The following is a 16,827-nucleotide window of genomic DNA, read 5'->3' as shown; positions in this document are numbered from 1 at the left end:
GTGCATATTTTTCCTGCTTCTGAAGAAGTTTTCTTAAACTTAATGAGTTGAAATAATGGTGAAAAAATAATTATAATCCCAAATATATTCATAGATAATCTCATTTCTTGTTTGATAGCTTTGAGATTTTTTAATTTAAATTTTATATATTTAAGGTTCATTTTTGATTGAAGTTTTAATGCTCATAGTTTAATGAGTCAAAAAGGTCTTACAAGACTAGCTAAGAAGAACCACAGTCCCCCAACCACTAACTTATTGCCTTGTCAGAGAGAAAAGCCAAGTGCGGTAAATACCTCCTCTCTCTTTTGCTCTCTCACCTCCTTCTCGTGACTAATATCAGCCCACTGGAAACCAAAAGGGAAGGAAGTCATATAGATACAATGCATAAAGGCCAACCTCCTTTTGCAGAGGGTGGGAATTGGATCTGAAAGGGCAAACAGGAAAAATTTAGCCCAATAGTTTTAATTTCTAAGACAGCACTTTTTAGTGACTTTTTTTTTTATATATAGTAATATAGTACCCAGTTTTTGGTTTTTACCTTTGTGAGGATTAGAATTTTTTTCCTTCTTTCATGGTCTTCCTCCTTCCAAGTGACGGTTTCATGGCCCCTTTATGAGGGGAATGTTCTGTCTTCCATATTAGAGATTTTTCCCAATTGTACACCCATCTGAGTGAGTTTAAGAGTGAGGCACAAAAAGCTGACAGGAAGGTCTTTGCAGATGGTTGGGGCTTCTGCTTTCTCATTCAGTAGGCCTGAAGTGGGACTTACAAATTTGCATTTCTAACTAGTCCCAGGTGTTGCTAGTCCAAGAATCACATTTTAAGAACCACTTTATTAAGGAGACTCACATCTATGAAAGGAATGGATTTGGAGGGAAGCAGAGAGAAAGTTAAGCTGCAGTGCGGAGTGTTCTGAAGCTACAATGGCCCATCAGAGATGTCCAAGTTAAGACAAAGAGCTGGGCCTTCATTGCCCCCATGTTGATCAGCCTCTGGATGTGGGCTGTCCCTGGAAGGAGATATGACCTTAGGGAGTGAAGTTTTCTTCAGCCTAGGTATCCCCATAGGGGGCTGACAGCTGAGGGCTTTCTGCTGGAAGCACTCCCAGCAGGTGTGGGGGACAGAGTCCTTCTTTCCTGAAAAGGGGAAATGGGTATATTACAGTATATTACAGAGTCCATATATGCTCTTTCCCAGTCATTTGCTGAGCTTCTTTGGATATGTAAGTTTGTGTTTTTTGCAGAATTTGGGGAAATTCTGGCCATTATCAGATATTTTTCTGTCTCATTATCTTCTCCAGTGGTACATAATTAGACCACTTGATATTGTACTATGAATCTCTGAAGCTCTGTTTATTATTTTGAAGATCTTTTTCTTTCTCCTTTAGAATCAGTAAAATGTATTGATTTATTTACTGGTTTAGTGTCCCCTTTTTTGCTGTAGCTCATCTCCTTTAAGGTAATCCAGTGAATTTTTCATTTCAGATATTGTCCTTTTTACTTCTAGAATTTCCATTTGGTTCTTTCATTTTGGTTCCGTCTCTCAGCTGAGATTCCTCCCAGGTGTACATTTATTATGACCATATTTTCCTTTAAATACTTGCATGTGTTTGTAATACTTGCTTTGAAGTCTTCATCTGCTAATTCTGATGTCTAGGTCATTCAGGATTTGGTTTCTTTGAGCTGCTTTTTTTTCTTGACTCTGGGTCTCTTTTTCCTTTGTTCTGGTAAATTTTGCTTGTGTAATGGGTATTGTGAGTGATACGTTGTAGACTTTGGATTCTGTTATTTTTCTCTGATGAGTGTTAATTTTTTTTATCCTGGTTGCCAGTTAACAGGGCTGGATTCAAACTCCAACATTATCTCTTTTGTGTTAAGTAACAACAAAAGTCTCAACTCACATCTTTACACCTTCCAGCTATTGCTTTTTGCTGGTAACCTTGGAGTCTTCCCCAAATGAAGGTCATCCAAATATTTGGGCATAGTTTATACAGAAATTTTGTGACATTTTCCTTTCTGGGATTCATCTTTATTTTACAGTGGCTCTGGCAGCCCTAGACTTTGTCCTGTGGCTCCTCAGCTAGCAAGAAGGCAGATTTCTGCTTCCGTCCTGAGTGATTGTTGCTGTGTGGGCAGATAAGTGCTATCAGGCAACAGCCCTATAAATACAGCTCCTACCTGGTGCAGTTCCTTCTTTTAAGGATGACTTCCCTCCAGTTGCTACCTGTTTTTGGTCTTGTTTGTTTTTATATTTTAATGTTTGTTTTTATATTTTATCCACAGTATATAATTGTTAAGGGTGGGAAGGTTACTCTAATATAAGTTAGCTTGTCATTTCAAAGCAGAATATTACAATAGTGAAGCATTATTTTATTTTAGTTCAGTCAAAGCATCCATTATTCAAAGAATATTTTAGGAAATTGTAAAACATCCAGTAAATGGAATATTACGATACATTATGTTAAATTTTTGAAACAAAATTTGGAAACAAGGATGTCTGCTCTCACTGCTACTCTTCACCGTTAGATGAGAGATTTTAGCCAAAGTAATTAGATAAGAAGCGGGGTGTGGGGGTGGGGGGAGGCCTAAAGATTGGAAAGGAAAAAAAATATTTTCATTAATTGTAAGTGAAATTATTATCAACAAGAGAATCTACATACTATTAGAACAGATAAGAGTTCAGGAAGGCTGCTGGATATAAGGTCAGCATAGAATACCAATAGTTTTTCTGCACATCAGCATGCACATTAGCAAAAGCCAATTAGAAAACATATTAAGAAAAAAGAGATACAGTTTACAATACCATCTACAAGCTACCTAGTACTCTGTAACAAAAGATATAGAGAAAATTACATGACATTCTTAAAGAACAGACAAGAATAAATTCAAATTATCACTCAACTCCCCCAGTTCAATCTACAACATCAGTGCAGTTCAATAAAACTCTTAGGACTTTTGTTGAGTTGGAAAAACAAAAAGCTCACCTGGAAATTAGAGGTCCAAGAATTCTCAAGGCTGTTCCGAAAATGGTTGAGGAGTGTCATACAAATTCAAAGTGTGGTGTTGGCTCAAGTATAGACAAGTAGATTAATAATAAAACTGAAAAAAAGCTGGAAACAGATTCAAACGTATATGTAAACTTGACATAATAAAATAGAGAACAATTGGTTTGCCAGATACCAAACAAGAATAAATTCTGATTAAAATAAAGATCAAAAACAAAAAAGTTACCTTCAGAAATTTTAGAATGAAATATAGAATGTCTTTAAAACCTTAGCTAGATAGGATTTCTTATGACAAAAAACACAGGTCATAAAGGAAAAAAATTAATTTTACTAAGTCAAAAATTTAAACTTTAGTAAGTTATTAAAATGTACCACTAACAAACTTAAGTATATGTAACAAGCAAAAGATTAGTATCCAGAGTATATTAAGAACTACTACAATTTAGTAAGAAATCATCAACTCCACTTAAAAATGGGCAAAAGCCAAGAACCAACAGTTTATGGAGGAGAACCCATGTGGTCAAAAAGCAGGTGAAAAGGTATACAACAATGCTAGTAATTGGGATAATGACAAAGAGTTTTTCATACCCATTAGAATAGTAAGTTTTTAATATATGTCAGCATAATATATGTATCATATATAAATGGCATATGTATATACATTTTTTTTTCGCGGAAGTTGACAGGAAAATAGGGACTACATATACTGCTGATGGAAGTATGAATGTATACAAGTGCTTGCGAAAGGAATTCTGTAATACATAATAAAACTGAAAATATACATCCATGAATCCTAGAAAATCAACTTTTAGACTTATAACTGAGAAATTTTTGATTGTGTATACCAGGAGACATGTACAAAGACATTATTGCAGCATTGTTTGTAGAAAAACTGAAAAGTACATAATTGACTTTCAATAGAGGAGTGGATGAATAAATTTGATACATTCATTCAATGGAATACTTTGAGCAGTTGAAATAAATGGACTTCATCTAAGTGTGTCAACATGGAAAGATCTCAAAAACAGGGTTGAGTGAAAAGGACATTTGCAGAATATATACAATGTAATGGCATTTATATAAACACTTAAAAGCTTCATGGAGCAATAGTGTATGTTGCTTGTAGATCTAATACAGGTATTGAAATACCACCTGGGAAGGTTATACATCAGATTAATGATGGTTGTGTTTGGGAAGGTAGGGGAGGGTGTGAGACTGGACAGAAGAACAAAGGGGACTTAAATGTCTTCTATATCCCTCTATCATGTTTGTGTTAAGTATGAAGGGCTAGATTTAGATGTGTTCCCATTTTACTTTATAAGTTTATTCTTTAAAAGGCTGTCTTTTACATATTCTTTTCAGAGATTTACCAACTTGTTTGTTTGTGATAGGAAGTCACAGTCATCCTCTTTACATATCCTGTAGAGCAGTCAGTTTCTCGTAGAAGGGGAATATATTTAGATCTATTGTTTTTAAAATAATCACATGTTCAAGTTCATATTAATTTCTCTGAAAACGCTTTCTTAAGTGGTCCCAAAGAGTTGTCTTTATATGGGGGACTAAATGTCTGTTTGTCATTCATTTATTCAACAGATTTTATTGAACATCTAACATATGCCAAATGGTAATACAGCAGTGAGCAAAACAGATGAATCCTGCTGTCATAGAGTTTAAATTCTAGACAAGGACGATGGCCAGTAAACAAATAAATTAATAAAAATATTAAATGGTGGTAAGTGCAGTAATGAAATTTAAAACAGGATAAGAGAGATAGAGCGTGATGGAGAGTATTTTACATGAGGAAGTAGTCAGGGAAGAAGTGTCTGTGAAAGATAATATTGAGCAAAGTCATGAGGAAAGTGAACAGATAAGTTATATGGGAGAAGATTCTTAGATGCTGACCAAAAAAGCCAGTGCAAGGCCCCACTCCTGCCTTGAGAAGCAGCATGGAGGACAGCGTGGCAGGAGCTGAATTAATGAGGAGTAGACTAATATGAGATGAGATTAGAAAAATAGCAGAGGGCTGGATCATACAGGGCTTTGTTGGCCGTGATAAGGACCGTGGAGCATAGGACTAATGTGGTGGACGGTATCACTCTGGCTACTTGGTTGAGAATAGCCCACAAGGTAGGTGGTGGGGGTGTAAAGATAGAAGCAGGGAGACCAGATAGAAGGTTATTATAACAGTTTTTAAAAGAAATGATAATGGTTTAGACCAAGGTGGTGAGAAATGGTTGTTTTGTGTTTTTTTTGGCTGTGTCGGGTCTTAGTTGCCGCACGCAGGATCGACGTGTGGGCTTCTTTCTAGTTGTAGCACTCAGACTTGTCTCTAGTTGTGGCACGTGGGCTCGGTCTTTTCTCTAGTTGTGGCATGCGGGCTTCTATCTAGTTGGGGCATGCAGACTCAGTAGTTGCACGTGGGCTTAGTTGCCCCGTGACATGTGAGATCTTAGTTCCCCGACCAGGGATCGAACCCGAACCCCCTGCATTGGAAGGCAGATTCTTAACCACTGGACCACCAGGGAAGTCCCGGTTGTATTTTTGATATATTACTTTTTAGCATCAATTCTTAATCTGTAGATTACCTTCTTATCTCAGGGAAACTGTGGGAGTTATTAAGAAGAGGGAAAAACAGCACACTTTAGCTGCTAATGAGTGAGAAGCTATACACACAATCTCCAAAGATTTTAAACTTCTAAAGATCTTCTGTGGGATGATAAGGAGGGGATTTCAGTTCCTCTTACCTAGAGGTATCATTTACTTTTTCCTTTTAGTCATTGTGAATTTTGCAGTTGAGCTTAATCCAGTCATACTTTGTTCTTTAAATAATGAAATTTGAAATTCAAGTACAGGTGTAAAGTTTTGAGGTTACTGATTGAATTAACTGAATTGTGATTTAAATACTTATTTTTACTTACTCTATAGATTAACTGTATAGCTATATACAAAGGTAAATAACCACTTTTTGTTTTCGTTTATTTGGCTCTAGAACCTTTTATGGAAAATAATTTGGTTTGTAACATCTATTCAAGATAGTATATAAACTGTCTTTGAACTTTTGCATGATTTCATTGCATTTGCACTTTGATATTTTAAAATCCAAATTATAGTTCAGTTATTTTATACCAGCTTCATTTATATTATATATTAATTATTCACTTATATTCAATAGTTCAGTTAAATTTTTATATAGTGGCTTTTTGTGTTATTTATTTCTAAATACAGTCTTTCTCTCCAACTTATTACCATATTAGCTAATCTTTATTATTACTTTTATGTCTATGGATTCTGTGTGTGTGTGTGTGTGTGTGTGTGTGTGTGTGCATGAGAGAGGGGGAGAAAGAGAGGAGGGGAAGAGAATCTACTTTTTTTTTTTTTTGGCCGTGCCACGCGGCATGCAGGCTCTTAGTTCCGCAACCAGGGATGGAACCCGCGTCCCCTGCAGTGGAAACGAGGAGTCTTAACCACTGGACTGCCAGGGAAGTCCTCGAGAGAAGCTACTTTGTAATAAGTCTTTAGAAATACAGATAATGTTACACCATTATGGCTTTTAAATGCTAAACAAATCATTGTCCAGAGTGGCAGGCATAGAGTAAAAATCATAATTCATTGTAAACTCTGTGTTCTATTTCTATGAGTAATAATACATCTGCACTTTTATGTATCACTAGAAACAAACTTTGTTCAAAAACATCTTTTACAAAGATAGAGCATATCAGCAATAGGGTGACTGTAGCAGTGAACTCAGAAAATATTCTGATCATGCTTTAGGATTGAATTTAGTACAATGAGTGGGAAGCAGACTTTTGTTTTGCTTTGTGAAACATGCAGTTTTAGGGTATGATGCCTAATCTTAAGAACTTTTGCTTTTTTTTTTCATAGTATAGATAACGAATTACCATGTCTGTTTGAAAATGCTTTGAACATTTAATAAATTTATCAGTCTTATTAACTTAACTTTCTTTTTCTTTTAGCAAAACTATACAATCTAAAGTGGACTGCATTTTGGTAAGTAAAATAACTAATCTTAAAGTTCTTCTGTTATAAGGCTTTTCCCACTATATAAAATACATTTTTGAGTAAATATTTATTTTAAGTATAACTCAATTTAAGTGAATAAAATTTGACATTTAATTACAACCCTAGGGGTGAACTGGCTATGTGCTGTCTAGATACTTTCCTATATCTCATCAGTAATAATTGCATGTTTTTGAAACTTACTGGCTTTTACTAAAGATCACTTCAGCATTTAATAAAGTGAATGTTTATTTTTCTTTTCTAATAACTCTTAAAGGATTTGTTAAAGAAAAAATTCAAGATGTTTGATGGGTTAAGTTTTGTTGTGATAGTGTATTTTTTGTATTTGCGTTGCTAGACTTCAGGAATTAAAGCCACAATAATAGTTTACATTCAGGTTTGACTTGCAGACTATAAGAATTTGTTTAAATAATAGCTTTTTAAAATACTTTATGGGTTGGTTTTTGTTGCTATAATATACTTTTTATGTTTGGATTGCTGGCCTTCAGGCGTTAAAGCCACAAAAATAGTTTAAATTTAGATTGTGTTTTTAGTTCCTTAGATCTTCTCTTAAACATATGAGGGAAGAAGTATGCAGCTACTGAGACTACTGGAATAGTACTGACTTCTTTCATGGAAATGTATATTAATGGAATGTTCCCTAGGCTCTAGAATATTCAGTGATTCTGCACTGTTAGATTCCCCAAAATGTCACTGTAGTTAGTCCTCTTTCTATATTTGTGATATCAGAACTTTCTTATTCAGGTTCAGGTCTTCACTATAAGCTAACATTTTTTTGTTAGGGAGTAAGTGTCTGTAGTGTCTGGTGCTGAAATAGTATGGGATCTTATTAGCTTATGATATTATTGTTAGTTTCTAGGTAGGTGAGTAGATAACAGTACTTCATAGGAGAACAGGTAACTTGATCAGTTCTCCTATGCCTTTCTAACCTAATAGTTAAGAAAGAGGACTTTGTGGGGATGTTTTCCCCTTTTTTTCACTTACCTTTATTATCTTTTTTTTTTCCACAGTAACCCTTTGAAGCAGATAATCTTGTTACTTCCCTTTTACAAATGAAGAAACTGATGCTCTTGCATTTACTTCAAAAAATAATTATTGAGCCCATGCTAGGTATAAGGGATACAACATTAAAAGGACATGTTGCCTTGCCCTCAAGAAATTCAGTCTGTTGAAATAGATTTAATAGTGCTCTTAAGATCTAGGGAGGTGGTGATTGGGGATGGATTGGGCGACCTTACCCCCAACCCCCAGAGCATTTTCTGAATCTCCCATCTCTGGAGTCTCATTGTTTATATCTATCACTCAGTAACTATTGCATAATTACTCTGTGCTAGACCCTGTCTGGGTGTCAGAATACAGTGGTAAACAAGACAGATACAGTTGCTATCTAAGACCTCCTGCCCTTTTTTTTTTTTTTTCAGTATCTGAGATAATGTTGGAGAATTATTTAATTTTTTCTTTTCATTGAGAAAATTGAGGCAGAAGACTACTCTAATTTATTAAATATGGCATTTATAAAATACTAAATAAGAACAAAAGGTTTTTTTTAATCTTTCAAGAGTTCAGAAGTGTTTATATTTTAGCATAAGTTTTAAACTTATATGTATTTGATGAACAAGATAGTAAGATCTCTGTCTTCATGAATCTTACATTTTATTGTGTGAAGTAGACATTAAATGAATGGTAAAATAAGTAAACATTATAACTTCAGGTAACCATAAATACTATTACAGAATTTTTAAAGGCAACAGGAGACAACTGATGGTGGGTAGGATAACCTCAGATTGGGTGATTAGGAAAAGTCTCTGAGAAAATGACATTTGAGAGAAGACCTGAATAATAGGAAGCCAGTCTTGTGTGAAGATCAGCCAGTGACACATACTAGGCAGAGGGAACAGAAAGTACAAAAATTCTGAAGCAGAAATGAGTCTGGGATGTTTGAAGAATACAAAGAACCCAGTATGCTGGAACTTATGAAAGGAGGAGAGGATGATAGGAGAAAAGTCTAGATAGGGCTTATTTAGCTATGGCAAATAGTATGTATTTTCTTCTAAGTGAGTGGAAAGCCAATTAAAAGGTTTTAAGTAAGAAAATAGTATGATCTAGCTTTTTTGTTTGTTTTTGTTTTTCTGTTTTTTAATACCTTAGCTGTTGTTGGAAAATGGGCTTGTAGGGGGATGAGAGTAGGAGCAGGAAAGCCAGTTAGGCTAGTGGAAAAGTCCAAGTGAGAATATAAGGCTCTTGCTCGGATGATGACAGTGGAAGATGGGGAAAAAATAGATGAATTCAAGGTATATTTTCGATATAAAGCCAGTAGGCCTTGCTTGCTGACGTATTGAATGTGAAGGGAGAAACAGAGGAATTAAGGATAATTTCCTTTGGTCTAAAGGATTTCCTTTAGTATTTCTTACAAGGCAGGTTTGCTCATAATGAATTCTCTTGATCAGTATTTATCTGTGAATGTCTTTATTTTACTTTCAGTTTTGAAGGATAGTTTTCCTCCTTTGGCCTTCATTGTTTCTGATGAGAAGTCAGTCATTAATCATGTTGTTTTCTGGTACATGATGAGTTGTTTTTCTCTTATTGCTATCAAGATTCATTCATAAATTCATTCACTGTTTGTTCACTCACCCACCTACTCTTGCTTTCAACAGTGTGACTATATATGTAGGTGTGGATCACTTTGTGTTTATCCTACTTTGGGTTTGCTGAGTTTGCATCTGTAGATTAATTTGATTTGGGAAGTTTTCAGCCATTATTTCTTCAAATACTTTTTCTGTCCCTTGGATTCCCCTCTCCATAGAAAGCTGCCATTACACTGCTGTTGAAATTATTGATTTTATCACTCTAGTCTCTGGGGCTTTGTTTCTTTTTTTCTGATTATTTTTCCCTGTGTTCTAGTTTCTCTGTTTTTATTAAGATTCCCTATTATTTCATTCCTTTTCATCATGGTTTCCTTTTTATGTTTACACACAGTCAGCCTCATCCATGTGGGATAGGTCATGGGAGAAGCCCCAAGCAAGAGTAAAACAGACTCTCACAGTTAATACCTGAAGTTCAGTAGTTTTTAATGACCAAAGACCTCTCAGTTTGTTGCCTTTCATCAGTTTCCAAAGCCCTAAAATCATTCTTTTTGACAGTTTTTTCATCATTTTAGAGTTATTTTGAGGGGAGGATTTGCTGGCTCTTCATTCCATTTGTTCTAGATAGCTCAGCTTTCTCACATAGATTTTATCATGTTTTCTTCAAGAAGTTTTATAGTTTTAGCTTTTTCTGTTAGGTGTGTGAACCATTTTGATTTAAATTTTCTGTTTGGTATAAGGTGAACTTCAGTGTTTATTTTTTACCGTATGGATAGATATCCAGTTGTTCCAGCATCACTTATTGAAAAGTCTACCCTTCCCCAATCACTTCCTATATCAAAAACCATTATGCATGGGTCTTTGGCTAGAGTCTCTTTTTTCCATCAATTGCTGTCTCTTTCTTTATGACATCACCACACTGTCTTGTTTACAGTAGCTTTGTCAAAAGTCTTGACATCAGGTAGTGTGATAATTCAAATTGGTTTTGGCATTTCCATACAAATTTCAGAATAACCTTGTCAATTTCTTTCAACAAAAAAGTCTACTGGGATTTGTTTGTGATTACAGTGAATTTATTGATAGATTTGGGGCCAGTGGACATCCTAATGACAAGTTTTTTAATCCATAAGCATAGTATATCTCCATATTAGTGGATTCTTCTATAATTTCTCTCAGCAGTGTTTTCTAGTTTTCTGTGTATAGATCTTGTATATGTTTTGCTTAAATTATTCCTAGATATTTTAAGATTTTGGATGTTATCACAAACGGCATTAAAAAGTGTTTGTGGGCTTCTCTGGTGGCGCAGTGGTTGAGAGTCCGTCTGCCGATGCAGGGGACACGGGTTCGTGCCCCGGTCCAGGAAGATCCCACATGCCGCGGAGCAGCTGGGCCCGTGAGCCATGGCCGCTGGGCCTGCGCCTCCGGAGCCTGTGCTCCGCAGCGGGAGAGGCCACAACAGTGAGAGGCCCGCGTACCGCAAAAAAAAAGTGTTTGTTATCCAATGTTTTGTTGCTAATATTTATATTGACCTTGTGAGTATGCATACTTACTAAATTCTCATGAGATGTAGAGTTTTTTGGATTTTCTACCAAATCAATCATATTATCCATGAATAAAGAAAAGTTTAATTCCATTTCAGTCTAAATGTCTACTTATTCATTTTTCTCACCTTATTTACAGCTAGGACCTTCAGTTCAATGTTGAATAGAAATGGTGAGAATTGGATTTACTTCCCTGTTCTCAGTCTTAGGAGAAAGCCGTTTATTCATTCACCTTACAATGTGATGTTAGCATTAGCTTTTTTATGAATGCTCTTTTCAAGTTGAACATGTTCCCTCTGTTCCTATTTTGCTAAGAGGATTTTTATCAAAAATACATGTTGGATTTTATCAAATGATTTTTCTGCACTTACTGAAATAATCACATGGTACTTCTACATGATTCTGTTAAAAAGGTGAATTACACTGAGGGATTTTCCAAAATCAACCATCTTTGCATTCCCCTGGTAAACTCCATATGGTGCATATATTTCCGTATGTTGTGTTATACTATTATATATTGCTACATTGGATTTGCTGTTTTTTTAAAGACTATTGTCTGTGTTAATCAGGACTTTTGATCTGCTGTTTTCTTATAATGTCTTTTTGTTTTTGCTCTCTGGGTAATGTTGGCTCATGAAATGAGTTTGGAAGTGTTTTTCCTTTATTTTTTGAAGGGATTTATTTAAAATTAATATTATTTCTTCTTTAAATGTTTGGTTGTTTTTTTCTTTTGGCCACACTGCACGGCTTGTGAGATCTTAGTTCCCCGACCAGGGATTGAACCCAGGCCCTCACCTGGACCCTCGGCAGTGAGAGCGCAAAGTCCTAACCACTGGACTGCCAGGGAATTCCCTCTTCTTTAAATGTTTATGGTAGAGGTCACTAGTGAAACTATCAGTGGAAAAGGTTTTAGTTATGAAATCAGTTTCTCTAATTATTATAAGGTTATTAAATTCTTAAATTTTTTCTTCACGCAGTTTTGGTGTTTGTGTCTTTCAAGGAATTTGTTCATGTTTCCTATGTTAGTGAATTTGTTAGTGTAATGTTCATAATATTCCTTTATCATCCTTTCCTATCTGTAGGATTTGTAGCAGTTTCCTTTAATTTCTGATAATGGCCATTTGTGTCTTCTTTTTTCTTGATCAATTTAGCTAGAGTTTTAAACATTTTATAAATAAAATTAATTATATTAAATAATTTTGTTACTTTGTAAATAGGAAGGAAATTTTAAACTTTTTTTTCTTTTCATTGTAAGCATTTAATGCTGCAAATTATCCTCTAAGCATTGGTTTAGCTACGTTCCATAAATTATGTTGTGTTTTCATTATCTTTCAATTAAATTTTTTGTCTATTTTCCATTCTGATTTATTCCTGTACCCATGGAACACTTAGATATAGGCTGATCAGTTTCCAAATAGTTGAGTGATTATTGAATCTTGTTTATGGTATATCTTCATGAATGTTTCATGTGTACTTGAAAAGAATGTATATTCTAGTGTTATTGGATGGACTGCGTGCTCTCTCTCTATATATATATTTATATATAGATATATAAACTGATATATGTATATATCAGTTGGTTATTGTTTTTCAAGACATATTTATCCTTACTGATTTTTTTTTTTTACTTATTTCACTTATTGAGAGGGATGCCTAAAATCTCATATTTGTGATTGTGAATTTTTTTTCTCTGATCTTGTCAGGTTTTGCTTCATGTATTGAAGCTGTTAATAGGAGCATAAATTTTTAGGATTTTTATGTATTCTTCATGAATTGATTCTTTTATTATGATATTTCTGTTTTTAACTCTGGTATCATTTGTTGCTTTCAAGTCTGCTTTGTCTGATATCACCATAGCCCCTCCATCGTTCTTATAATTAGTGTTTGTGTGGCATATCTTTTTTCGTTCTTTTACTTCTAAGCAATCTGAGTCTTTGTAGTTAAAGTGTTTTGTTGTTGTTGACATCATATGCTTGTCTCTTAACCAGTTTGACAAGTTTTGTCTTGTGATTGGTTGAATGTATGTATACCATTTTGCTATTTATCTTCTTGTAGTGTAGGTCTCCTGTTGATTAATTCTCCCAGTTTTAGCTTATCTGAAAAAGGTCTTTAATTTCCCTTCATTTACAAAGGGTGTTTTCACTGGGTATAGAATTCTAGATACTTTTTCTTTCAGCATTTTTGCAATGTAGGTCCGTTTTCTTGTGGTTTGCATAGACGCCACTGAGAAGTTTGTTGTCATTCTTAACTTGTTTTCCTGTGTGTAATGTGTTGTTTTTTTCTCTGGCTTCCTTTAAGATTATTTATTAGTGGTTTTTAGCAATTTTATAACCTTAGTATGGTTTTCTTTGTTTTTGTCCTGCTTGTGGTTTACTGAGCTTCCTCAAACCTGTGGGCTTATGATTTTTCATCAACTTTCAAAAATTTCCAGCCATTCAAATACTCTTCTTTGCCCCCTTCCATCTTGGGATTCAAACTATGCCTGCATTGCATTCCTTAGTAATTTTCCACGGGACACTAAGGCTATGTTTATTTTTTTCTCTTTTTGCTTCATTTTGGATACTTTATATTTCTTTATTATTATTATTATCACATTCCTTAATCTTCTTAAAGTGTCTAATCTACTATAATTCTATTCAGTGAATTACCCATTTTAGACCTTGCATTTTTTAAGTTCTAGAAATTTCACTTGGTTATTTTTTTAATATATATATCCTCCATTTCTTTCCTTGTTTTATCCTTGGGCATGTTTATAATAGCTATTTTAAAGTCCTTGTTTGCTAGTTATATTATCTCTAAGTATCTTTTTATTTACTGAGTTTTTGTTGCAATTATGGGATCACGTTTTTCTGCTTCTTTCCACATCTAGTAATTTTTAGTTTAGTATTTATTTAGAATGTCTAGATTTTGTTCTCTTTCTTTAAAATGTATTGCAGTTTTCTTTGGCTGGCAGCTAAACTACTTGCAGATTAGTTTGATCCTTTTGAGGCTGTGTTTAAGCTCTGTTGTGGCAAGTCTAGAATAGCTAGACTTTAGAGTTCAGCTTTTACACTAGAATGTTACCACTCTAGTGTCTGTACTGCATTCCTTGGGTGTTGACTGAGATCTCAGTGCTGTCTGACTGGAATTTGAACATGTCACAGTCAGTTACAGTTCCCTGGTAGTTCTTTTCCCAGCCTCATGGAGTTTTCCTCTACCCATATATAGTTTAATACTCAGCAGTAGATTCCAAATCTACGTAGGGATTTGTATAGATTTTGAAGATATTTCTGTGTCTTCCTTCCTTTTGGTACTTTGCCTTCTCAGACACTGATCTCAGAAACTGAACTGCTTGGGTTCCTACTTCCTATACCACAGTTCAAAAGTTGCCTTCAGACAGAATCATCTCATTTTTTTTTTTTGCTAAGAACATTCCATCCAATGACAGTAGAATATACAACTCTGTTTTCAGAAAATGGACAACAAATGTGCTCTTTTTAACTTAAGCTTCTTTAGCTAAAGTTCCTAAAGTCACTTCTGTTGTCAGCAGACGATCTCACCTCCTACTTCTCTGAGGAAGTAGGAAGATGCAGTGTAGGTATCCCACAAAAGTAAAACCACTTCGTATTCCCAACTCAGTAGTTCCTCACTTCTGTACCATGTCTTCCTTCCCTTCCTCCCAACAGAAGGAATATCTTTCTGCCTATCTGAAGGTTGATCTCCTCCTTCTAGGCCCTGGATTCCATCTCTTCCTGTCTCTGAATTCATTTATTCTCTTCCTCCTGTTCTTTTATGCTCTCATTTTCTACTGACCTTTTCCCATTAAGAGTTCAGTGCTTAATTTTTTTCCATCTAAAAAACAATCCTTCCGAAACACACAACCCTTCTTTAGCTACCACCCTGTCTTCTTTCTTTTGAAAGAAGAAAGTCAAGGCTTAGTCAAAGTGTTGATTGAAGTCAGTCTCCTCCTCTGAAACTTGTGTTTATCAAGGATACCATGACCTCTCATTGCTAAATATAATGGACAGTCTCAGTTCCTAACTTGACAACCCTTTTTCGGTTGACTCTGTTGACCATCCTTTAACCCTCCCTTGTTCATTCTCATTCTTTTAATTCATTAGATGCCACACTATCCTGGTTTTCCTGTTACACCTTAGGCTGTTCCTTCCCAGTTTCTTCAAGGGCCTCTGTTCCTCAACCTAAGTCCTCTGTATTCTGTCTATATTTGCCCATGGTGATCTCATCTATTTTGATGGTTTCAATTAATCTCAGTATACTGATGATGCATAATTATACATCCCCAGTTTAAGCTCTAGACCCATACAGCCAAACTGTTATCAATTCACCAGTTTTACTAAGATGTCACATAGGCACTTCAGACTCAGCTTTTCCAGAACCAATCTCACTGTATCACACCCCAAATTCTGAACATATTTGTATTTGTTTCTTATTGCAGCTGTAACAAATTATCATAAATTTAGTGGCTTAAAACAACACACATTTATTATCTTTTAGTTCTGCAGGTCAGCAGTCTGACACAGGTCTCACCTAGATAAAATGAAGGTGTCAAGAGAGCTGTGTTCCTTTTGGAGGCTCTAGCGGAGAATCTGTTTCCTTGCCTTTTTTTACAGCTTTTAGTGGCTGCATCTTCAAAGCCAGCAATGGCTGCTCAAGTCTTTCTTACACTGTATCACGCTGACACATCTCTTTTTTGTAGTCAAATCTCCCTCAACTTCCCTCTTACTAGGACAGTTGTGATTACATTAGGCCTACTAGATAATCCAGGATGCTCTCCCCACCTCAGGGTCCTTAATTTAATCGCATCTGGAAAGTCCCTTTTACCATGTAAGGAAACAGATTAACAGGTTCCAGGGATTCAAGGATTAGGACATGAACATCTTGGAGGGCCATTACTCTTTCTACCATATTGCCTTAGTGAATATCCTCACTCATCCAACCTAAAAGCCTGGTGGTCCTTCTTGTTTTCATCCTCTTTCTCACCTGCCTCACATCTAGTCAGTCACCAAGTCCTATCACTTCTGTCTTCATAATTGTTCCATTTTTGTCTGTCCCTACAGCTACTACATTAATCCAGATCATTTTACTTGTTGGAAATACTGCAGCTAGTTTTCTGCTTCTCGTCTCTCCACTTTTATTCCATTCTTCACATATCATTACAATCATTTTTATGAAATGTGAATCTGTGTATTTTGCACCCTTGCTTAAGACCTTTTGCTGGTTCCCCATTGTTCTATCTTTAAGGCATTGAAGACCCTTCTTCATACTCAGGCTTTACTTTTCTTATTTAATGTCATCTTTCTCTACTCCCTCCACAGGCTGTCAGCAAGCTGTAATGAACATTTGTGGAGTAAGAAAAGAGAATATATACTCTCTCAGTCTAGAACAGCAGTAGCCATTAGAACATTCTGTGGTGGTAGAAATGTTCTGTATATGCACTATTCAGTATGGTAGCCAGTAGACACATGTAGCTATGTATTAAGCACTTGGAATGTGGCTAGTGTGACTGAGAAACTGAACTGTTAATTTTATTAATTTAATTTTAAGTTAAATAGCCGCAAGTGACCAGTGGCAACCTTTCTGGATAGTGCATATCTAGACAGTGGTTCTCAACTGGAGGCAGTTTTGCCCCCCAGGAAACATTTGACAATATCTGGAGACATTT

General features: G+C 35.3%; 1 protein-coding gene across 1 annotated transcript in view; it reads left to right on the top strand.

Annotated features, from left to right (window-relative positions):
- Nucleotides 1-16,827, top strand: part of RFX7 (regulatory factor X7) — a 150,433-nt gene that overhangs the window by 45,423 nt on the left and 88,183 nt on the right. The window contains exon 2 of the mRNA XM_060150480.1: nucleotides 6,979-7,012. Within this exon, the coding sequence (XP_060006463.1) occupies nucleotides 6,979-7,012 (34 nt within the window). The remainder of the gene's footprint in view (nucleotides 1-6,978; nucleotides 7,013-16,827) is intronic.

The sequence above is a fragment of the Lagenorhynchus albirostris genome, chromosome 1 (genome assembly GCF_949774975.1).
Source record: "Lagenorhynchus albirostris chromosome 1, mLagAlb1.1, whole genome shotgun sequence".
Lineage (NCBI taxonomy): Eukaryota > Metazoa > Chordata > Mammalia > Artiodactyla > Delphinidae > Lagenorhynchus > Lagenorhynchus albirostris.
This window is presented reverse-complemented; position numbering and strand designations above follow the sequence as displayed.